Here is a 21,637-nt window from a genome sequence, read left to right on the forward strand (position 1 = left end):
TCAACGGAGGGCATATAAAGAGACATGGCAATCGTATTCGATGCATCTCCTCGTGGAGTTTGTCACGTCAGCAGTTACTTTCAGGATATCATGACTTCATCGGCAATGCCATCAGTTCCGACTCGAGGCGGAGACGTAGCGTACCGTGTGAAAGGGAAAGGCCAGCCAATAGTCCTGCTACATGCAACGCTCCACGACAGCCGAGATTACGAGGTCATTGCCGACCGTCTAGCAGAGAAATACCGAACAATCAGCGTGGACTGGCCATGGCATGGTGACTCCAAAGGCACACCAAGCAAAGAGAGACTCAGCGCCGTTGGATTTGCTGACGTCCTGGAGGACGTTGTTGAGGGCTTGAAGCTCGAACCGGCCATCTTCATCGGCAATTCAGTTGGAGGGTTTGCTGCAGCAAGGCTGGCCATCACTCAGCCAGACAAAGTTCGAGGACTGGTGCTTGTGAACGCCGGCGGATTTGTCACATGGACTCCCTTCACCCGGCTTGTGGCCCGACTGCTGGGATTTGCATCCATATCACGTCTTGTGATGCCACATCTTGTGGGCAGGTATATGAGTCCTCAGACAAGTCATGACGAGGACATCACCCGCAGAGTGACCACTAGAGCAAGAACTGAGGAAGGCGCGTCAGTTGTTGCTGCACTCTGGCGCAGCTTTTTGGATCCCCGCCATGATCTTCGATCTCGAGCAGAGAGCATCAAAGCTCCGGTGTTGCTTGTTTGGGGCACACGAGATCCGGTCTTTTCGAGGACAGCGGCTGAAGAAACTAAGCTATGCATAGCCGGTGCAAAGCTAGAGTTTTTGGACGCAGGACACGTGGTGTTCTCCTCGATGCCAACCGAGTTCCAACGACTTGTGCAGCTATTCATCGAGTCAATTGTCGAGGAGTGAGAGCTGTCGAGGAGGAGTCTGAGTGTATCTCACTGCGGGAAATGCAGGGGGAAAGTGCCACCGCCCACCGAAGCATCATACAAGCTCTGCCAAACCATCGGGATGACCGCGGCTCGCAACCCAGGCCTTGATGGTCTCTGCAGAAGGCTGCGGGAGCCGCAAGTATCCAAGCATGAGCTAGACCTCGTACCATTGCAGCTTTACTCTCTGGAATCTTTCCCTTGAGCTAATTTCCAGTTCTTTCTGTCGCGTCCACATTATCTGGTGCTGACGCAGCAAGGATCAAAGTTGTGACTGTTATCGACTTCATGTCTTCCATAGGAACACTCAATATCACAGCGTAGCCCTGTTTTAATAGATTAAGATTAAAATTCTTCGCTGTTTCAGTGCACAGGCCATCACGGCGCTGAAGGCCCATCCAAGACCAAATTTACCAGCGAAACCAATTGGAGTAAACTTGTTGAACGAAGCTAGGCAATGCTCTATGTAGAGCATCAAAGGTCGTTCAGCCGGTCATCTCCGCCAGCTATCTAAGGGAACAATGCGGTAAGGAACAAGGAGTCTGCATGCTCAGCGCAGCACTTCGCCACTTCTTGCACAACAAAAATCCTAGGGTAAGTCCAACATATGGGCCTGGCCGTTTCGGGCTTGTTTTTTGATCGATTCTGCACCGGTTTTGGCCGCCCGCAGACCCAACCTCGAAGGGCGGGGCTGCAGGAGATTGCGAGTGACGAGGTAGCTTCATGAGCATAAGATGATGGCAGGGTAGGGATGGGATCACACTCGCGTGATCCACATGACTTGTGAACAGTGCATGCAAGAAGACAATGGTCACCTTGCCATAGTCTTGATTCAAATGAAGACATAACAGCCGATTGTGCCTTGAAACCTTGATGGCACCTTACCCTGAACAGATTCTTTTGCGAAGATGGGAGTCGAGGTCTGATTAAACTTGCAGGCTGGCGCTAAAGGAATCCGGGAAAACTACGGCCATAAAAAAGAGGGATGGCGGCGAGGCAGGCAGGGCCCCCAATAGCCACCAGGGCTCCATATGTCAATCAAGCTGGGTCTCTTCTTCCCCTCCTCTTTCTCACTGTCAGCCAGAGACGTTTCTTCTCTATCCCCCAGACACGAAACTAAACATGGCACCTGCTGCCCTGATCGACCACTCTCCCTACCAGCCTACGCCTGCAAAAAAGCTGTCCTCCGCAAACAATCTCGTCCTCATCGATAATTATGACTCCTTCACCTGGAACGTCTATCAGTACCTCGTCCTTGAAGGCGCTAGCGTCACAGTCTACCGAAACGATAAAGTGACACTTGAAGAGCTTGTTGCCAAAAAGCCGACACAATTGGTCATCAGCCCTGGGCCAGGTCACCCTGACACGGACGCGGGCATAAGTAAAGATGCCATTAAATACTTTGCGGGCAAGATTCCAATTTTGGGGGTGTGTATGGGGCAACAGTGTATCATCTCGGCATTTGGTGGTGAAGTCGATGTTACTGGAGAGATCCTCCATGGAAAGACCTCACCCTTGAGGCATGATGGCAAAGGATGCTACACCACGTTGGCACAAGATTTGCCCGTGACGAGATACCATTCCCTCGCAGGGACACATCCGACTCTTCCGCAGTCGCTCGAAGTCTCTTCTTGGATAGCTAAAGGGCCAGATGGGGGCAAAGGCGTGATTATGGGTGTTCGCCACAAGGAATATGTTATTGAAGGAGTCCAGTTTCATCCTGAAAGCATTCTGACCGAGAACGGCAGAGTGATGTTCAAGAATTTCCTGAAAATGTCTGGGGGAAAGTGGTCGGATAACCCTCAGTATGCCACTCCTGAGGCAGAAGCCACAGGCACCCTTAATGGCGAAGCACACTCTAAGAAAGAGTCCATCTTGGACAAGATCTACGCCCATCGACGACAAGCCGTTGCCGCACTGAAGCTGATCCCATCTCAAAGGGTAGAGGATCTCCAGGATGCCTATGACCTCGGTCTGGCTCCTCCCCGAATTTCCTTCCCCAAAAGGCTTCGGCAATCCGCCTACCCAATTGCCCTCCTAGCCGAGATCAAACGAGCCTCCCCTTCAAAAGGCTTAATATCCCTAGGGACCTGCGCACCGGCACAAGCACGGAAATACGCCACGGCTGGCGCCAGCGTCATTTCTGTGTTGACAGAGCCGGAATGGTTCAAGGGCAGCTTGGAGGATATGAGACTTGTCCGCCAGGCGCTGGATAGCATGCCCAATAGACCTGCCGTGCTGCGCAAAGAATTCATCTTTGACGAGTATCAAATTCTGGAAGCACGTCTCGCGGGCGCAGACACGGTGTTGCTGATTGTCAAGATGCTCGATGTAGAGACATTGACGAGACTGTACCACTACTCGAGATCACTAGGGATGGAACCACTCGTAGAGGTCAACACCGCAGATGAGATGAAGATTGCAGTCGAGCTGGGCGCCGAGGTAATTGGCGTGAACAACCGCAATCTGACGAACTTTGAGGTTGATCTTGGAACAACGAGCCGATTGATGGATGAAGTTCCAGACTCTACCATTGTGTGCGCTCTGAGTGGAATCTTTGGTCCCCAAGATGTGCAAGCGTACAAAAAGGAGGGTGTCAAGGCAATTCTCGTGGGAGAAGCCTTGATGAGGGCATCAAATCCAGCAGAGTTTATTGAGACATTAGTGGGGGACCCTGACGTCCCACCCAAAAAGGGAACACAAACCAAGCAACTCTCAGTCAAAATCTGCGGCACCCGCACACCCGAAGACGCGAAAGCAGCGATCGAATCCGGGGCGGATCAAGTCGGCATTATCCTTGTGCCTGGCAGGAAACGGTACGTCTCAGATGACATGGCTTTACGGATATCAGAGGTTGTGAAAAATACACGCCGGCTTCCGTCTTCCAAACTCGTGAGCACATTCGAGGAAGGAATTGGCAGTGCGGATTTCTTCGGTCACACCTCCTCGCACCTCCTTGTTCGTCCCGACCGCGCCCTGCTCGTTGGCGTCTTCGCCGATGCTCCCCTTCACCACATAATCCAGCAAGTCCACCGGTTGGGCCTGGACGTGGTTCAGCTTCACGGCTCGGAGCCCTTGGAATACGCAAGGCAGATCCCGGTCCCCGTCCTGAAAGCATTCTCCCCCAAGGATTGCGGGGTTAACACGAGAGGCTACCATTCCTTGCCGTTGTTAGACGCTGGATCAGGGGGTTCAGGTACGAGGGTCAACCTCGACGATGTGAAAGCCCTTTTCAAGAAAGACGATAATCTCAAAGCTATCCTTGCAGGAGGACTCACTCCAGAGAATGTACGGGCGGTTCTGGAGGAACTAGGAGAAGAATACATAGGCCGAAACGTTGTCGGGTTGGACGTTAGTTCCGGGGTCGAGGTTGAGGGAAGGCGGAATGCGGACAGGATGAGAGCCTTCATAGATGCTGTCAAGACGTTGTAGGCATCAAGTAGGATAGTACCGAGTTGGGCTTGCTCACCACATTGTCTAGTCCAAAAATTGTCTGGTTGCGGCAGACTTCGCCAATCCCCTGCTTGAAATGACACGCTTTCTTTCAATGTTTCGTAGTTTTCCTACTTAGAGAACTGTAATGCCAATGCCTGATGTTCTTCGACATGTTTTCTTCAAGCATCTTATTCTGCGAAGCAGTAAGATAACTCGCAGTAGCCAACCATCCAGCGCAGAGACTTCGAGTCTCTAATGTCCCTGATACGTATGGAGTTCGAGAGAGGAGTCGGCTTGTACCACAAATGACACCCGCCCGCTCTTCAATCTGGTGCTGATCCTATTTCTCCCCATCCCTTCGTGTCAAAATACATCTGAGTCCCTCCTGCTTGACGAACCAATAATCAAACAACTCCCATTCGGCTTTCGGATCCGCGAGTTGGACGTGATACCGACGCAGCAGCTGCGGCACCAGCTTCGACATCTCCATCAGCGAGATGTTCTTGCCTAGACATGTTCGTGAGCCTGCTCCGAACTGGAAAATAACGTTAGCGCAACTCGGTATGAGGTTCCAGGAAGAAGGGCCCACAGCAAGCCAGTTCCGGTCCATCAGCTTCAGCGTCTTCTCGTCAGCTTCGATCCACCTTTCCGGCCGGAAGACCTCGGCGTCGTGTCCATAAACTGCTCTATCTCTTGCGGCCACCCAGGGATTCATCCCCACAATCGTCCCCGCCGGCAGAAAGATGCCATCAATGGTAACTCCGCCTTCTGGCACCACCCGCTCAAGTAACTGTCCCACGGCCGGGTGCATGCGAAGCGCTTCTCTCATGCACGCTTGAAAATATGGCATTCGCTGCGCTTCATAGTACGTAACGTAGTCGAACAACTCGCCGCGAGTATTAAAATTGAGAATCTCGTCCACGCATTTCTTGTACGCGTGGGGATTCTTGCAGAGGTGATAGAACAGCGCCCTGAGGGAGATGGCTGTCGTATCAGAACCAGCGAATCTTTTCACCATTTGTCAGAGACCTAAAAACAGAGATCCAGAGCCTGCATGATCCGAGAGGTAATACTCACACGTTCGAACTGGCATGGCCCAACAGCTCCTTCGCGCTCACGACTTCCTCTCCATCTCTGGTCATCTTGAATTTGTCAAGCATGTCCGACCTGCTATGCTCCGTCTTGGCGTTCTGCCTCATTTCCATCTGTCTCGCAGCAAACTGGACAATATATGCCGCTGAGTTCAATCTCCTGATCGCGGGCACCATGTCAGCCAATTTCGAGACGGTATTGTTCCCCAGAAGCCACTTGTGCATGCCCGGGACCTGGCCGATGATTGAATTGTAAAACAATCGACCTTCAATTGCTGCGATGATCCCGTTCACGTCTTCCTCCCTTTCCATGAACCCCAGCCGATTTGAAAATGTGATGCTACTGATCACATCGAATGCGTACCAATGCAACCATGTGCCAAAATCGATATCGTTGCCTTGTAAGGCGTCGAGCTTCCCCTCCAATATCCGTGTACAGTCATCGGCCAGGGGTTCAAAGTCGAGCAAAGAACTCAGCGCAAATGCAGCGCCAACGGGTCTTTTTAAGTTCCTATGTCCGATGGGGTCGACAATGGAAAAGACTGTGGGTATGGGCCCGACGGGCGATTTGGCATGGAAAAGGGTGTAGAAGTTGCTCTTTACATTTCCCCTATTAGCCCGATGGCCCCCCTCCTCTCGGTTGGCGTATCATCCTGAGAAACTTACTTTACCAAATTTGCTGGTAATGTTATACACATTCGAAATCTGCTCCGAGTCCCCCAAACTCACATGATTAGGCCCGACGCGGACCAGCTTCCCATACCTTGCATGGTAGTCAAGATGGCGTTGGAACTGGTGTCCTGAGTACGTACTGAGCATGCGGTCAAAGGGCAGGATACTGGCGAAGAATGGGCCTGGGATTTCGCGGAGGCCGCGGCGGTAGCGGATGCGGAGCAAGGTTATAATGGGAAAAGAAATTAGGAGGATGATAGAGAAGGGGATAATGTAGGGGAGGAGGAGTGGTGAGGCTGCATTGCTCTGAGGGAGAAACATGCTGAGGATGGTTGAAGTTGTTGAGCAGGAGAAATCTGACTGTCACCTCGAGCCGTGTCTTCTCTAGGAGGCCAGCCTCGACCAAATAGTAGCCCGTAAGGTAGGTGATATGTATATCATTTCCTGGTTCACCTTCCAAGGCTTCTGCCGATTACCCTTGAGAAAGGACGCGGGGAGATCGGGGCTGAGTGGAGTGGTGCTGACAACCTCCACACGCCTGACAGCACCAGAGCCGACCCGAAAAGGAGGTTCAAGAAATGGATACGCCTGGAAGGGAGAATGCGGTGGAACGAATCACGACCGAGATGAGCGGAGAGTGGCTTTCCTATCTATCCCCGGCCGTGAAGAGTTATGGTTATTGAAGGGCTTCCAGTTGTAGTACCTCGTAGTGAGTGGGACGTAGCTTATTGCTCGACAGCGGGGCCTTTCCAATTGTACGTAGAGCTGTTACAAATCCGCGCAAGACAAAATACGGTCCTTGTTTGACGGCGCAATGGTTGGGAAATGAGACCTAGGGCCCTAGATACGGATCGAAAGCGAGCGCTGTATCGGGTATGATCCTAATTCCTCACACATGATGAGGTCAACCAATTCGCATGCGAGCAGCTAGACAGGGCCCCAATTACCAGGTGTTATACAATAATATACAACATCAGCATTCTCCTGCGACAGCCTGGCCTGTTGAACGATCTTCCCTAGACGCCCGCACCTATGAGTTCTGAACCGATTCATTAAGTGCTGGTTCCACAATCTTGTCCAGAATCAACTTCACGCCATCCCCTCTTCCAGAACTGCCATCCATTTCCGTGACCAGATTAAAAGCCTTCACTTTCAATTCACGCACGACGCTCTTCGTATATTCAAAACTGCCCGTTCCCTGCATATACTTTACCGCGTATCGCTTGACTTCTTCGTCGGTGGTTTTCTGTTTGAGGATGTTGATGAGTTGCAGGTTCGACGGGTTGCTTCTTATCGAGTGGATGATGGGGAAGGAAAATTTGCCTTCCGTGAGGTCTTCGCAAAGGCCCTTGTTCTTAGTATAGGCGCTGGATGACAGGTTCAAGTAGTCGTCGCATATCTGGAAGACCAGGCCCATCAGGTTTACGAGCGGCACACAATCTATGCGACCCTTTTCCGGAGACTCCGCCTGCATGAGCTTGACGGCTAGACGAAACAACCCTCCGGTCTTGTTCTGTACCATTTCCAAATAATCGTCCTCTGTGGGGCAGGTCAGGGTGTCACGCCAGTACAAATCCATTCCTTGGCCGCGATGAAGGTTGAGCAATTCCGTGGTAAATATTTCCATGGCCTCATCTCTGCTTTCTAGGTGCAGGAGTTCTCGCAGAGCGAGGAAGTAAACATAGTTGGCGCTGTTAATGGTCTGGGCTGTCCCGAAAATGTTATGTGCCACAGGAATACCCCTTCTCAAAACACTGTTGTCCTGCACGTCGTCGATGAGGAGGGACGATGTATGTAACATGCCGACAACCTTTGTGATAATTTCCAAGGACTTTGACGGAACATGTAAAAAGGCGTCGAACGCCTTGATCAAGGCTGAACGGATATCCTTTCCTGGGTGAGCGAACAGGTAGTCATAAGGGCCCATTATGATCTTCTCTTTCTGCGGCGACCATTCCCCTGGTCTCTTAGATATCAGATTCTCTGGAGCGGAACTCTTCTTAGAATGTCTGCGTTTAAGGCTGTTGGTGTGGTCGGAGAGGACGGGGCCCGGATTCATCGTGGGCGGCATCGAATGGTGCTTCGACGAAATCCAGGAGTCCTCCGGGAGAGGCTTGAGGACGGATTTTGAAGGCTGATTGTGGAGGCCATTGGACACGCCAGCGGAGCTGTAGCGAATAGGAATGGCGTTAGGAGAAGTCGGGTTTTCTGCTGAAATGTTCGACATGCGTGTTGAATTAATTCCAGAGAAGACTGCATGTGAAAATGCGGGATGAGGCGGGGGACTCCGCAGTAGGTAAGATTCAATTCCGATCAGGGAAGCGAAGGGAGACAGGAAAGAAGGAGAGCTTGTCAAGAAAGCCCGAGTTTCTGGAGAAGAGGAAGACTTGAGGTTGAGAAGGTGGGTGGTAACAGAGTTATGCCTCTGTGTTGGTGACAAGCCGTGCCCAAGGTCACAAGTGTCCAGCTGGCCAGGTACATAGCGAGGTAGGTAGGTAGATCTGGCTGATCATCACATGAGTCCATGACGACACGCAACAAGGTTAGGCGCTATTATTTCTGTCCCCAGGCACCGATTCCAGGAAGGGACCACCAGTGCTAGTGTCCTTACTCTGGTGCCTGGAGCGTATCAACCCACCTGTGCCAACTGATCGCTGGTTCGGGAATGGAGCGCCCAGCTGTTGTGCAATGGGCGGCGGCAGGTTCACCGAACAAGACCAAGCTCGCGAGGGAGGCCACTATGCCACTGGGGCGCCTCCCCCGCATGGTCGCCCTGACAACTTATATGTTGATACTAATAGGTGCAGTACTCGTTCGTGCGTTTCTCGTCCATTATTATCTTCGACGACGTGGTATATGCTTTACGTTTCCATTGTGCTTGTACCTGGGCCACATACCGCCGTAATGGAGGCCTTGCTGTCACACTCGTTTGACTACCTCTCCTCGAGCTCTCCTCAGAAGATCCGCAAAGGACTCCGCCAGGTAGAAGGTTTGCTTGCACAACTATGCCTGCCCAGAACCAACAACGCGGCGAATAAACGACAGTCGATGCTTCTTCTGGGGTCATCGGCACCTTCTTCACCACACTCGAGGAAGCTTTCAGACCTATCGTCCGATCCCGCCTTTCGTGAATTCTTCAAATTGCAGCAGAGTTTCCAATGGAACATTGCCATGAGACTAGTTGCAAGTCTAGAGAGACTCCTAGGAAAGGAAAGCAATGGAACGAATGATCTGTTGATCATTCAGACGCTGGATCTCATTCAAGGTGTCCTCTTACTACATCCACCCTCGCGAGCGCTGTTTTCGCAGGAGATATACATGAATGTAAGTCTTACCCTTGCTACGCTTCAAAATCTTCAGGACCTAATTTCAGCAGCTCTACCTCGACCTTCTTGACCCCTCAAACTGTCCCGCCATCCAATCCTCAACCATAATGGCCCTGGTAACCTCTTTACTCGACCATCCGCAAAATACCCGCACGTTTGAATCCATTGACGGCCTGCTGGTCATTACCTCTCTATTTAAATCCAGAGGCACGTCCCGCGAAGTGAAGTTAAAACTCGTCGAGTTTCTTTATTTCTATCTCATGCCCGAGAATGCGGCCCCGAAGATTGCAAGTTCAACCTCTGCGACAAACACCGCTATTCTGGGAGGGAGGGGGAAAGAAGTCATTGCAGCATTTGATCGTAGAAGGGGGGAGACCTTGAATGTTTCGGATGGCGGTGGCGTGGGTGAAAAGACTGGGAATACGGAAGACTGTGGGAATACAAGAACGACCGAAGAGAAGCAAAGCCTGCTAGGAAGGCATTTGAGTAATGTGCAGGATTTGGTGGAGGATTTGAGGGAAGGAGGAGGTGTCTTTGGGGCGGGTGGTATGTAAGAATACAAGAGAGCCCAGTAGTGGACGGGGAAGAGGGACGAACCCGAGGCAAGCCACTCGATTGGAAAATGAAGTTGAATGTACTCAAGTGGCGATTGTGCGATTAAAGTGATACCTGACAGGGTCTCAGGACCCTGCATAGTGCTCCAAGAACCTGGACCATGAGGGATCGATTTGAGCGACAACCTTCTCCATAATCGGCTGCAGAGCCATATTCGAAATCGATGCGACTTTCTGCCTTGCCTTGCGTTTGGACTGATAGTTGAGGCCCGCCTGCTGCTTAACATGTTCTTTGCACATTGATCCGAACTTCGGATAACGCAAATGTAAATGGAAACACCCTCTACGCCGGGGTCTTGGGTGAAGTAGTCTGTGACTCATTCAGGAGAGGGGATAGGCAGCCTTGCGGAGAAATCATGAAAAAAAAAAAAAAAATTTGAGACCTGTTCGTCTTTTCTTCAATCCAGCCCCCTAGCACTGGAAACGACGTTGTCTACTGAATATAGATCCAGACAATCGCATCGCAAATTTTCGTTTCTGCAGGGAGGACACGCTCAACGTGGACGGATCGAGGGCGAACTCTATATCTATAATACAACGGACCTCGAAGTTTCTGTTCAACATCAAACACAATCACAATGTCCCAAGTAATCCCACAATCCTCCGATCCCACGATCCGCTATCTCTCCACCACCCTGGCCTACGACCGCTGGTCGGCTGTGTACGACACAGACGGTAACTTCCTACAAGCATTAGATACCATCGAGATGAAGGTTCTGATGCCGCGAATGCTCAAGGTTCTAGAGAGTGACGTCTCACTCTACCCTCAACCGTGGACATTGGTGGACTTGGGATGCGGGACGGGAAGGAACACGGGGACTTTGCTGGAGGTACAGGGTGCCAAGTCAGTAATTGGACTTGATCTTAGTCCTGGCATGCTCGGGGTGGCAAGAGAGCGACTGCAGAGTTTCAATGCAAACGCCAAATTGAAGCTCGAGGTATATGACATGTTGCGGGAGTCATCACCCCCCGAGTGTGCCATCGGCGCGGATGCCGTGGTGTCGACACTGGTCATCGAACATGTCCCTGCGGATGTCTTCTTTGCCACAGTCGCCAAAATCCTCAAGCCCGGTGGGATCTTGCTGTTGACCAACATGCACTCAGAAATGGGTAGAATCAGTCAAGCTGGCTTCATCGATCCCAAGACAGGGGAAAAGATCCGTCCAACCAGTTACTCACACAGTGTGGCCGAACTCGAGGTTGCTGCTTCCAAAAATGGATTTGAAGTCCTCGGACAGATTGAAGAGAGAGGGGTGGATCAGTCGACGGTCGCAGTCCTTGGACAACGGTCGGAGAAATGGGTCGGTATAACAGTATGGTTTGGAGGCATCCTCAGAAAAGGTGCATGATGGTACTCAGCTAGAGAAGAAGCCGCGCAGGAGGCGGTCTCTGTGTTGGACTAGGTTTGGATGCTTCTCCACGGCCGACTTCAACGTCTGTGTCTTGAAGGAGAGGCGGTCATCAAGAATGATTTGAGTGTATGCGAAGAGGCTGGCGTCGAAAAGGCCCGGCGTGGATTGACCGAAGAAAAACCTATCGTCTTCGAGCAGAATAGACAATGATTGAAATGCCTGCTCAGCCTGCGAGTACAGTTCTTGGGGGTCGATGACAGCGTTTGTTTTCAGTAGTTCTTCCCTCGCAGCAGCTTGTAGCTGATGAGCTAGGCACAGCCGGACGGCCGAGGATGACGAAGACGATGCAACGTACAGTGGCCATGCAACGGTTTTGAAATTGTCCTCATCCAGATACAAATAGTAGAGCCAGGCGCTTCTTATGGCATGGTCGATCAAGGCCGTGTATGCGTCCTGCCGACACTGTGCTACCTCTTCTTTCCCCCCTTGAGATACCACCCACTTCACTATTCGATTTACAGGAATGGGAGAAACTGGCCGAGCGAAGTCTCTGGACGCAGGTAGAAGGAAAGGAAGAGCGCCGGTTGGGGAGGCGTGGTTGTTCGATGGACGAGTGCGGAGAGGGATGCCGTGGAATTTGAGATAGGCTTGCCATTTCAAACAAGATGGGTTGAAGGAAGGCCCATCTCGAGAAGTCGGTTCATCAGACTGGAATATGCAAAGGATATTCTCGTGTCGATGTCGAGGAACCCGCTGGGGCAAGGGATTTGCGGGATATGTCACCAGGGGAAATCGATCGAAGATGCGACGAATGGGTTGAGGAAGAGACCAGGACGACGACGACGACGACGATGGACTGCTTTTCTGAGTCTTTGGACGCGTCGCCGATTTGTCTTTGGTGTCGGTGTCAGTCATATCCACCCCCATGCTTAGCTGTATCCAGACACGCGATCGACGCCGGAGGCAGACAAAAATATGTCACAAAGATTGAGCAAGAGCGTGACCACCAACGGTGATTAGCTCAAGGATTGCGCTGACTGTACTTGGTTGGCGCTGCATATTAAGTCCAAGGATACCAAGTTCGGTGCCAAGCAAGGGAAGCTGGGCGACACCGCTTTGGGCACCTTGCCGCTGCCCCTCGACTGGGGCTGCGCCTGCGGGAATCTTGGATTCGCCCTCTTTATGTTCAGGGTTCAATCACCCGCTTTTTTTTTTGGAGGACAGCCGCAAGCCCTTTGTCTCACGTTACCGGTGCCGTCGCACCCTCACTTGCGGTGTGATCAAGAGCCCCTCGTCAATTGTTGGCATTTGGCACAGTCTCCCTTGGGTAGACCTGTGTTCAGACCCAGATCCACCACTGTCAGTATCTTTGGATGCCCTTACCAATCAGATCAAGTTCCCTACCTGCGCTTGCTGAGAGGTCCAATTGGGGGCGAGGCCTCTCCTTGTGCACAGTACCGAACGTCCTGTCGTACTCCGTCCTTCTCAGTGGTAACAGTGACCAGCTACACTCTGGTCGCTACATTACGCCGGAGAACCATGCAAGAACCCTCAGCCACTCCTCCGAAGGTTGCCAGTCCTCCAAAGGGTATTGCTCGGGTCGAGGATGGGAAGATTAAAAAGCTAAAGGCCTCCTACAAGAGCGAGACACCGGCCATACAACATTTCAACGGCAAGACCTACGCATGTGAGTCCTGCAAGAGAGGCCATCGAGTACATAAATGTGACCATGGCAAGACAAGGCCCATCTCCGAAACAAATCAGCCCGGCCGTCCTACAGCAGGTCAGAAGAGAGGGTGTCACTGTCCGAGAAACTGCGCATGCACCACAAAAGCCTGCAAGTGCGATAGGGACTGCGCTTGTACCCAGGAAATGTACCTTATAGTCCGCGTTGATAACCCAGCCATTATCGATCGAGATGCAACCTCAACACCAAAACCAGTCTGGGAAGATGCTGATGGGAATAAGATGACGCTGAAAAAGGTCTGGGCAGACGCCAACGGAAAAGAAATCAATGATGAAGAATATCAGGATCGGAAAAAGCGCATGAAGGAGCGGGAAGAAGCCAAGTCGGAGGAAGTCAAGTCGTCCTGTTGTGGTTCTGGGAAGCTTAATGCTGAGCCCGACTCGCCTAAAGGCGGTTGTCGACATCGTCAAAACGTCGCCGCGATACAGCCTCATCCTGGCCTTCTGAAACCTGGTCCTGATCCTGCCCAGAGACCTCAACCTAAATCAGCAAGTGAAATCTGGAAGTCCAGTTGTTCTTGTGGCTCGGGCTGCTCCTGTCTTTACTGTCCCGATCATCCCAACAACGCAACGTCGATTAATCATACCCAGCAACAAGTCAAGAACCTCGCAGAGCAAGCATACATTGGGAATCAAAATCTAACACAGGTCCCTTCCATGCCCCAAAACAATCCAAGATCGTGCATGGGCGGACAACCATCCTTTTTCCTCTCGAGAACCCCCGATGTATCCCAACAACAGCTTCAGCAGTTCTTTTCCAATACTTTAAACCCGAATGCCATCTACTTAACTTACCCTATCCAGCAACATTCCTGGACTAACAGGCCTCTCAGCTCACATTGCTCACATGTACATTCTCCGCCAGAAATGATCGGCATGTCGCAAACCGACATTTACGACCCTCTAGCAGACACACCAACTCCTTGGGACCTACTACCAAGTGAATCCAATGGTACGTGGAATTTCTCGGACGGACAGCTGGGTGACAACTCTTTCAGCTGGACAGATGTTGGAGCTTCTTATGGGACCGACTATGCTATTGGCCAAGCCAGAGTGGCATCTATGTCCAACGCACACGAGATTTCTGTCTTCCAGCCACAGCCAGCCCCGCGAACACGTTCAATGAATGTTGATGTCTCCTCTCTCACGAATCCACCTCTGCTTAATGGATTCCCTGACGCACTGCCGCCGTTCGATTCTCGTGATAGATTCGTGAGTTTTGAGGAGACGGCCACCCAAGACTCGTCCAGTCAAGATATCCAGGCGAACGTTTTCAGCTCTGGAACGCACCTTGACTTTCCAGCCTCATCGCTACCCGCTTTCTCCGTCTCTCGAACTCCTGACCTTCACTCAGCCGAGCCTGCAGCACAATTGAATGCACAGAGAAGTCATGTCGATGATAGTGGCTCCATTCCATGGAATAGCTATGACTTTTATCAGAACAGTCGGAAAGACTCCGAATTGAAGGGCATACCTGTGCCGAACTCACCGGCAATCGCCAGTAATGCCGTGTGAGAGGGGCTTAAGGAGAACTAGCGCATATTCCAAACAATAAATGCATGAATTACGGACAGAGTGGCAGCATTATGAATCGACGACAAGATCTGGCATATCGTTCTCATTGATGATCACGCTCACGCATAGAGGGGCACTGCATCATATATCGCAAGCTCAGTTGCCATTGCACTATGCATTTTAGATTTATTTATTATGTATTTAGTGAAGTGTCGGGATTATGGATAGGACACATCGTCCGAAGGTCAAATTTACCAAAAGCTTTTTGCCGCAAGCTACACTCCGGATTCAAACAAAGACCGCCTTCCTGTCAGTCATTCGCCCTTCCGAGCTCGTCCTGAGAGGGCATGTTTTCACCGGACGTGACGTCTCGCCCAGCGAGATCTGGCTTCTAGGTGGTCCCGCCTTTTGATTCCAAGAGCCAAGTTTGGTCCGTTGTGTATAACGTCGACAGCCCGAGAAAACACGTTACCGCGGCATTCATCGATCCAAAATTTTCATCGGGTGAGAGCAGCGATTTCCGGAAGGGTAGTCAACACGGAATACTTCTTCTTGTTCTCTGGGACCTCTGGTTGTATTTCGCTTCCTCCGGATCCTTTGTCGTTCCGCATCTCGACTTCCATGCCGAGCCCACTATCTGCCCTCTCTCGTCTCTGATCTGGAGCACTGCTGGTCTCAATCCGTGCCTTGAAGCTGATGACGTTCACGAACTCTACACCATCGACGAACATCACGCCGTCCTCATTCACCTCAATTTGGCTTTTTGCTCTTCTTCGCAAAGGTAGAGTGGGCCGGGAGAAGGAGAATGTTCTCGATCGCGAATGCTTTGGTTGAGATTTTGCCATGAAATGGTCGGGAAGGGGGAAAGGCGCATTGGATGAGGACAGCTTATCGCCTTTAAGCTGTCGCTTAGATCTGGATTCTGTGCGATGCGAAAACGGAGTTGCAGTTGATTTTAACGTTGATTTTGAGGTACTCGCCCTGCTGATCGGGCGAGATGGAGTGGCATGTAGAGATTCTCCAGCCTCGAACATAGACAAGGCAGAACCAGTCCTTGGCGGGCTCGAAAACGACCTCGACCGCCCTAGGAGCGCTCCGAAGCTCACTCTCTCCGCAATTGTGGCCGAGAAGCTCTTTCGTGGCTTCAAGTTGTCTTCTTCGACCTCGGATATGGGACTGGCTACCCCATGATAAGAAGCTGTCGGTTGCAATTCCAGACGCGACGCACTTGCGTTGCCGATACCTGACCAGACTATTTCGTGATTCTGCTTTGCAGTGGTGTTCGTTTGGGAACCGACGCTCGTGCTTCGCAACCGGCGTTGATGATGAGACATGGGTTTGGAATGCCCCCTAGAGTGCGAACCGCTGAAACGCTGGCTTGAGAGAACCTCTTCACGAGATTTGGGGATATCAGGACCTGGGCAAGAACCTAGACGCTCGGTAGAGTAGCTTCGTGAGGGAGTTTTGGAATGTGCTCTCCCGCCATTGATCAAGATCGACTTCAGTGGTGTGGGAGAGGTGGTGCGCGAGTGTGCTTGAGATGGCAGCTCTGGGAGGCAGGCGTGATATTGCAAGTTCACAATTTCGGTGTGGTCCCTTGAGTTGAGCATTCGATGGCACCATGAAACTTGCCATTCTCGGGATTGACTACTCCAAGATCTCGACCTTGTAGGCGAACTAGATTTCAAACTCATCAAGGGTATGCCACCCGCTGACCTAGTGAAAAGAAACTCGCCACCATTGACGTCCCAATTTCCTCCACTCATGGCATCCCCATTGCCCACACGACGGACAATTTGCCAAGCAGATTTCAGGGCACCGTTGAAGAGGGATTGCTCAATGTAGTCGGGTGCTCTGTGACCGAGGGATAGTGTGTGATGCATTCCCAAGAGCTCGTACAGCCGCGTGGAGGGGTTCGCATAAATGTCAAAAGGACACTGCGTCAGGCTCTTGTAGGAAGCAATCAGGGTAGGCTGGCCGGGGCCAATGATTATGACTGTGGGAAGGGTACGAGAAGCTGGTTTGGAGAAGTTCGTCATTGAGGCTATTGATGTGGAGAATTGGAGTGATTTCTGAGAGGGATGGAACGGCGATTCTATCGACGACAGTCTGCGGACGTATTCCTGACAATTCCCACAGAAAAAATGCCTGATAAAGATGACGAGGACTCGTTTCTCGGCTGGGTAGACGTCGCAGTCGTAGAAGAGGGAGCCAAATCGTAGCGGAGTGCCGGAGGTGGAGAAGATCTCGCAGTCAAAAGCTTCTCTCAGTGCTCGATGGTCGGAGAGGACTTCGGCGGCCATGATCAATGGATGAGGCTGGTAGACTGGGCACTCCAATCTATGGTTCACTGCCGTTCTTCTGGACGTAGTCGGTTTGATTGGAAATCTCCAGGATTCGCTATTCAGAGGAACGACTGGCTGCCGTACGTTTACTGTGCTAAAGACAATGACTGAAAGAGAGGGCAGGTTTCTGCGTAGAAAGCAAGAATGAAATAGCTACGACTTCCGTACCTGTACCTCGTACGGGGCAGGTTTCTGTTGCAAGGCTACTAACTGTCGGATCATAGCAGATCCGAAACCTTGGTTGGCAGTGGTCAAGGAAGCGGCTGAACGAGGCTGCTACATGATAACCAGTCAAAGACCGAGTCTAGGTCGCAGAGGGTGGACTTAGGTCAGAGTGTGGAGGTATTGAGGATGGAGAAGAGGCAATCAAGGCGTCGGAAGTGTGTCAGGCTGAGGTTTGCGTGTGTTTGAAGGGAACACGCAAAGAGTCAATAGCCCCTCGGCTAGCTCCTCGACGTTTCACGAAGGAACAACCTCCTGAGCCTCCAAATGTGGATCGTAAGAGCAGGGCTAGAAACACGGAGTACCTAGGTTCATACAAGCCAACGCGGAGTCGCTTTGTCAATGGATACTACGTACCTGCAGGTGGTAAAGAGAGTGACGGACTACCTACTGGGTAGTACCGAGTACGGAGTAAGTATCTGTGTTTGGTTTATGAAAGAGTGGCCGAGCATTCGAAACAGGCGAATCCTCAGAAGAAAAAAATGAACCCACAACAATATCAATCTCATTTGGTTGGTCACAGCCACTTCCTCCTTTCACTGCATTCGCTCCTCCTTTCTCTCCTCTCTTTGTTTGTGTCTTACCTTCGTCGCTGCTGCCACTGCCGCCGCCGCCCAAGCATGCCGCTTCAAGAGACAAGACGGTAATGATCGTGGTCCTGCAGAGTTTCTTCAAATGGTTGCTTGCATCCAAAGGTGCTGCACCCTCCCCCGCAATCTTCTTCCCTTCCCTTGTGTCCCTGATTCTGGCAAAATCCGGAACCCACATCTCATGCAACTGTGAAGCCTCCAGCCTCGCAAGCGCCGCATCGTCCGTGTCGCTGTCGCTGCTGCTGGCGGAACTCGACGGGTGACGGTGAAGCATGGCCTGCTCGTAGCGCGGGATAAAATGCTTCGTCTAGTCACTGGCCGGCATCCGATTGGAGGGGTGGCGCCTCGTGCTTATGATGACTACACATCGTAAGAGATGCTCAGATGAGCTCGTTCTTCTCCGCTGTCATGGAAATTTCGTCGTCGGGCCGCAGTGATATCAGTCGTAGCTGCCACCAACCTGACTGGCAAATGCGGTCGAAACACTCCTGGCGTCTTCGTCCTCATGCACAACCTTGCCGAGCTTGTGGTTGGACACATAGCCGCCAGGCGCAGGGACACTCCCTTCGACATATCTCTTTAGTCGATCGGCCTGGTTGTAACTTGGCTGCTTGTTGGTGTCATGAATGGACAATTGTTCCAGACTGACTCCACCTTGTCCAAGAACGCTGCCGGTGATGTCGGACTCGGTCGCCACTGTAGATTCTCCGGCCACACTACTCGGGACTGCCCTTACTTTGACTCCGTTTTGACGACGAGCGTGAGTATTCTGAAGCGTGGGCCATGCATCGGGCGTGAATCCTTGGAACATTGGTGGATAGCCTGCTAGAACTCCTACGCCGCCCATGGCCGATGAATGGATGGAAGAGACGTCATCCGGTATGTAACCAACGACCGAGCCTGCTGGCTCACGGTAATCATTGCGCGGAGCCGGACGACCATTCATCATACCGCTCGCCATATGACTAGCATGATTGTACGCCATTTGATAACGTTGTGGTCCCCGGTAGGACTGTTTAGGTCGGCTGAATTGGTGCAGAGATACCTGGAGGTTGTTCAGAGGGCCTTCGACCAGACAGTTGCGTTCCTTAAAATGTAGTAAGAGATAGTGCCAGAGCGGGTGCTTTGACAGAACTTTGGGATTACCAAGGATTACGAAACCGTACTTGGCTCGAGTCATGGCCACATTCAAGCGACGGGGATCACTCAAGAAGCCAATGCCCTGATGGTCGTTCGATCGGACGCAAGATAGGATGATGAAGTCTTTCTCCCGTCCCTGGAAAGCGTCGACCGAAGCGACCTCAATCTCCTTGTACATTTCCTTTTTGAACGACCCGGTGGCTTGCATCGAGCTCACAATGTAGCTGCGCTGGCCTTCATACGGGGTAATGACGCCAATGTCCGAGGGCTTCACGCCAGCTTTGAAGAAGCGGGTGACGATTTTTTCCACATTGGCCGCTTCAGTACGGTTGAGATATGAGGTACCTGACGCCGAAATTTCTTCGTTTCCAAGGTTCGACCAGAACATCATTGGTGCATCTTGAACGGGCCAGGGGAAATCCACATCTTTCCGGAGACGGTACTGCACGGTAACGCCATTTTGAAGAGACCCTTCGTAGAACATGTTTGACGGAAATTCCGACAGGCAGGGATGCATACGATACTGGATATTCAACCGAATCGGCGCACAGCCGAGTATGACGAGACGCTCGAAGAGAGATTGATTAAGACCGGCCTTTGCAGCTTTCTTGTTCATGATGACAGGTCCTAATTGCTGATGGTCACCCACAAGGACGACTTGCTTGCAGCCAAGAACCAGGGGTATCATGCATTCCGGCTCTGCTGACTGGGTTGATTCATCAATCAGGACGGTGCGGAACTTGAACTTAGCAAGTCTGGGATCCCCAGCACCGACGCAAGTGCAACAGATGACATCAGCATTCTGCAGAATCTCTCGTTCAGCCGCTCGGGTTAACGACTTGTACTTTTTCTCATCTTGGCTTGATAATTCACCCAACTCTGATTTGAGTTGATTCAGCTTCGCCAATTCGACGTTGCTGTCATTCATGCGGACCTGTTCATGCAAGGAGAGAAATCCGACAGACGATTCCACATCTTCTCGGGATTTCGCAGTCACTCGCACAGTCTTCAGTCCCGTGCGGTGTATGCGCTCGCAAAGCTGATCGACAGCCACGTTAGAGGGCGCACAAACCAAGACTTGGCCGCCATTTATCTTGGACAAATGGTAAATAATGGTAGCAGATGTCACGGTCTTGCCAGTGCCTGGTGGGCCTTGAATTAAGCTGAGAGGCTTCTGCAAGACGGATTTAACCGCATTGATTTGGCTGCCATTGAGCTCTGGCAGACCAGGTACACTGAACTTTTTGGGCAGCTGGGTCTTCATGGGAGCTGCAGCAACTTCGTGGCCGAGAAGGCGGTGGAAAATGTAGCCAGAGACACTCATCTCGTCGATAGCGAAGGTCTTCATGGCGAGCTGCATACGGTCGAAGGATGTGGCCTTCCAAACATAGTCTGCCGTGAAGTTGTGTGTACATTCAGTTGGGACGGACTTGTGGTCACCCTTTGATCGCAACTCAATTGTGACTTCATCCGACTGGTTGTTGGGGATCTTGATCACATAACCCACACCTTCCCAGGCTGGTCGCAAATCCCCAGTATATTTGAGTCGCATTTCGTCTCCCACTGCCAGCTTGACATCGCCCAATTCAAGTTTCGGCAAAACGAAACTTGCCAAGTGCTTGTTGTTGAGACCGAGATCCCATCGGACAACAAGATTGTCCTGCGATTGGCTCTCCTTCAACTTGCGATCGTAATCAGCCTCGATCTTGACCAAGGGGCCAAATACGTTCTGGTATTGGTAGGCGTCATCGTAGCGCAGAAGGACCGGAGCAGGCTCGTCGTCAATGTTTGCGGCTTTCTCAAGGTCGGTGATGGTGGCATTGGCATCTTCCTTCCAGAGCTCCTCCAGTTTCGCAATCATTTGAGGACTCAAATGTCTCGCACGGAGTTGTTCTTGGTCGGTAGGTTGTGCGACAAGCCAAGAAAGGAAAGAACGATCTTCGATCAAAGGCTGCCATCTTGAAGTGTCCCAATTCATATCTTTGGAGGACGGCATTGCAGCGCAAGGCTGTCGGCAAAGAAGGACAACGACGGTGTCTGATTTTGCGGGGATAAAGCCAAGTAAAAAGACATTTTTTGTCCCGCAATTGTAACATTCTAAGACTGTGTCACCAAGAGAGCTGCTTGGATGAAGTTGGACTTCTTTGTGGCGGGCTCGAACTAGATGGTTGACAATATGAGAGGAGGAAGTATTTCCACGTGCGGCGCAAAACCATTTGGAGCATGTCAGACAGCGCACCACGCTGCTTGGATTGTGGATGCCGCAGTAGCTGAGATCAGTCAGTATGATGTCCAGTATAGAATCCCAGCGAAGGAGTGACGTACGCGCAGGCGTGTGGAGGCAGCTCCTTCTCTTCTTCCGCCTTCTGGACATGTTTCTTGCCGTTCGCATCAACTGCAGCAGAAGCGAGGCTCTCAAGGTCATCTTCCTCGATGCTTTCGGACTCATCGTCGTCATGTTGACGTCTTCTGGGACCCTTAGCCAGGCTGAGGACGCTCTCATCTGGATCAACTGTCGAGATGTCATCGATGGCGTTGATGGCGGCTGCGGAGTTGGAAACCAAGTGGTTTCCCATGTTGCTGAACGCCTCCATCTTCAAGGACCTGTCTTTGCAGTTTATTTTCCTGAACAGCCTCGCATCAAAGGGAAATTTGGCCGGTTT

General features: G+C 51.6%; 10 protein-coding genes across 10 annotated transcripts; 5 read left to right on the forward strand and 5 right to left on the reverse strand.

Annotated features, from left to right (window-relative positions):
• Positions 1–105: 105 nt before the first annotated feature.
• Positions 106–906, forward strand: A1O5_11093 (uncharacterized protein; the record flags this gene model as incomplete). The annotated part of the gene is made up of 1 exon (XM_007751666.1): positions 106–906. The coding sequence occupies one exon, from the start codon at positions 106–108 to the stop codon at positions 904–906; it is 801 nt and encodes a 266-aa protein (XP_007749856.1).
• Positions 907–2,048: 1,142 nt separating this feature from the next.
• On the forward strand, positions 2,049–4,358 carry A1O5_11094 (anthranilate synthase component 2; the record flags this gene model as incomplete). The annotated part of the gene is made up of 1 exon (XM_007751667.1): positions 2,049–4,358. The coding sequence occupies one exon, from the start codon at positions 2,049–2,051 to the stop codon at positions 4,356–4,358; it is 2,310 nt and encodes a 769-aa protein (XP_007749857.1).
• Positions 4,359–4,701: 343 nt separating this feature from the next.
• Positions 4,702–6,445, reverse strand: A1O5_11095 (uncharacterized protein; the record flags this gene model as incomplete). Its single annotated transcript, XM_007751668.1, has 4 exons — positions 4,702–4,896; positions 4,951–5,368; positions 5,439–6,049; positions 6,119–6,445. The coding sequence occupies 4 exons, from the start codon at positions 6,443–6,445 to the stop codon at positions 4,702–4,704; spliced, it is 1,551 nt and encodes a 516-aa protein (XP_007749858.1).
• Positions 6,446–7,154: 709 nt separating this feature from the next.
• On the reverse strand, positions 7,155–8,351 carry A1O5_11096 (uncharacterized protein; the record flags this gene model as incomplete). The annotated part of the gene is made up of 1 exon (XM_007751669.1): positions 7,155–8,351. The coding sequence occupies one exon, from the start codon at positions 8,349–8,351 to the stop codon at positions 7,155–7,157; it is 1,197 nt and encodes a 398-aa protein (XP_007749859.1).
• A 677-nt stretch (positions 8,352–9,028) lies between these two features.
• Positions 9,029–10,004, forward strand: A1O5_11097 (uncharacterized protein; the record flags this gene model as incomplete). The annotated part of the gene is made up of 2 exons (XM_007751670.1): positions 9,029–9,448; positions 9,501–10,004. The coding sequence occupies 2 exons, from the start codon at positions 9,029–9,031 to the stop codon at positions 10,002–10,004; spliced, it is 924 nt and encodes a 307-aa protein (XP_007749860.1).
• A 638-nt stretch (positions 10,005–10,642) lies between these two features.
• Positions 10,643–11,413, forward strand: A1O5_11098 (uncharacterized protein; the record flags this gene model as incomplete). Its single annotated transcript, XM_007751671.1, has 1 exon — positions 10,643–11,413. The coding sequence occupies one exon, from the start codon at positions 10,643–10,645 to the stop codon at positions 11,411–11,413; it is 771 nt and encodes a 256-aa protein (XP_007749861.1).
• A 6-nt stretch (positions 11,414–11,419) lies between these two features.
• On the reverse strand, positions 11,420–12,331 carry A1O5_11099 (uncharacterized protein; the record flags this gene model as incomplete). The annotated part of the gene is made up of 1 exon (XM_007751672.1): positions 11,420–12,331. The coding sequence occupies one exon, from the start codon at positions 12,329–12,331 to the stop codon at positions 11,420–11,422; it is 912 nt and encodes a 303-aa protein (XP_007749862.1).
• A 624-nt stretch (positions 12,332–12,955) lies between these two features.
• On the forward strand, positions 12,956–14,677 carry A1O5_11100 (uncharacterized protein; the record flags this gene model as incomplete). The annotated part of the gene is made up of 1 exon (XM_007751673.1): positions 12,956–14,677. The coding sequence occupies one exon, from the start codon at positions 12,956–12,958 to the stop codon at positions 14,675–14,677; it is 1,722 nt and encodes a 573-aa protein (XP_007749863.1).
• A 497-nt stretch (positions 14,678–15,174) lies between these two features.
• Positions 15,175–16,980, reverse strand: A1O5_11101 (uncharacterized protein; the record flags this gene model as incomplete). Its single annotated transcript, XM_007751674.1, has 1 exon — positions 15,175–16,980. One exon carries the CDS (start codon positions 16,978–16,980, stop codon positions 15,175–15,177), a length of 1,806 nt encoding a protein of 601 aa, XP_007749864.1.
• Positions 16,981–18,273: 1,293 nt separating this feature from the next.
• A1O5_11102 (regulator-nonsense transcripts 1) lies at positions 18,274–21,568 on the reverse strand (the record flags this gene model as incomplete). The annotated part of the gene is made up of 2 exons (XM_007751675.1): positions 18,274–21,244; positions 21,300–21,568. 2 exons carry the CDS (start codon positions 21,566–21,568, stop codon positions 18,274–18,276), a joined length of 3,240 nt encoding a protein of 1,079 aa, XP_007749865.1.
• Positions 21,569–21,637: the final 69 nt, after the last annotated feature.

The sequence above is a fragment of the Cladophialophora psammophila genome (genome assembly GCF_000585535.1).
Source record: "Cladophialophora psammophila CBS 110553 chromosome Unknown aczJe-supercont1.23, whole genome shotgun sequence".
NCBI classification, from domain to species: Eukaryota; Fungi; Ascomycota; class Eurotiomycetes; order Chaetothyriales; family Herpotrichiellaceae; genus Cladophialophora; species Cladophialophora psammophila.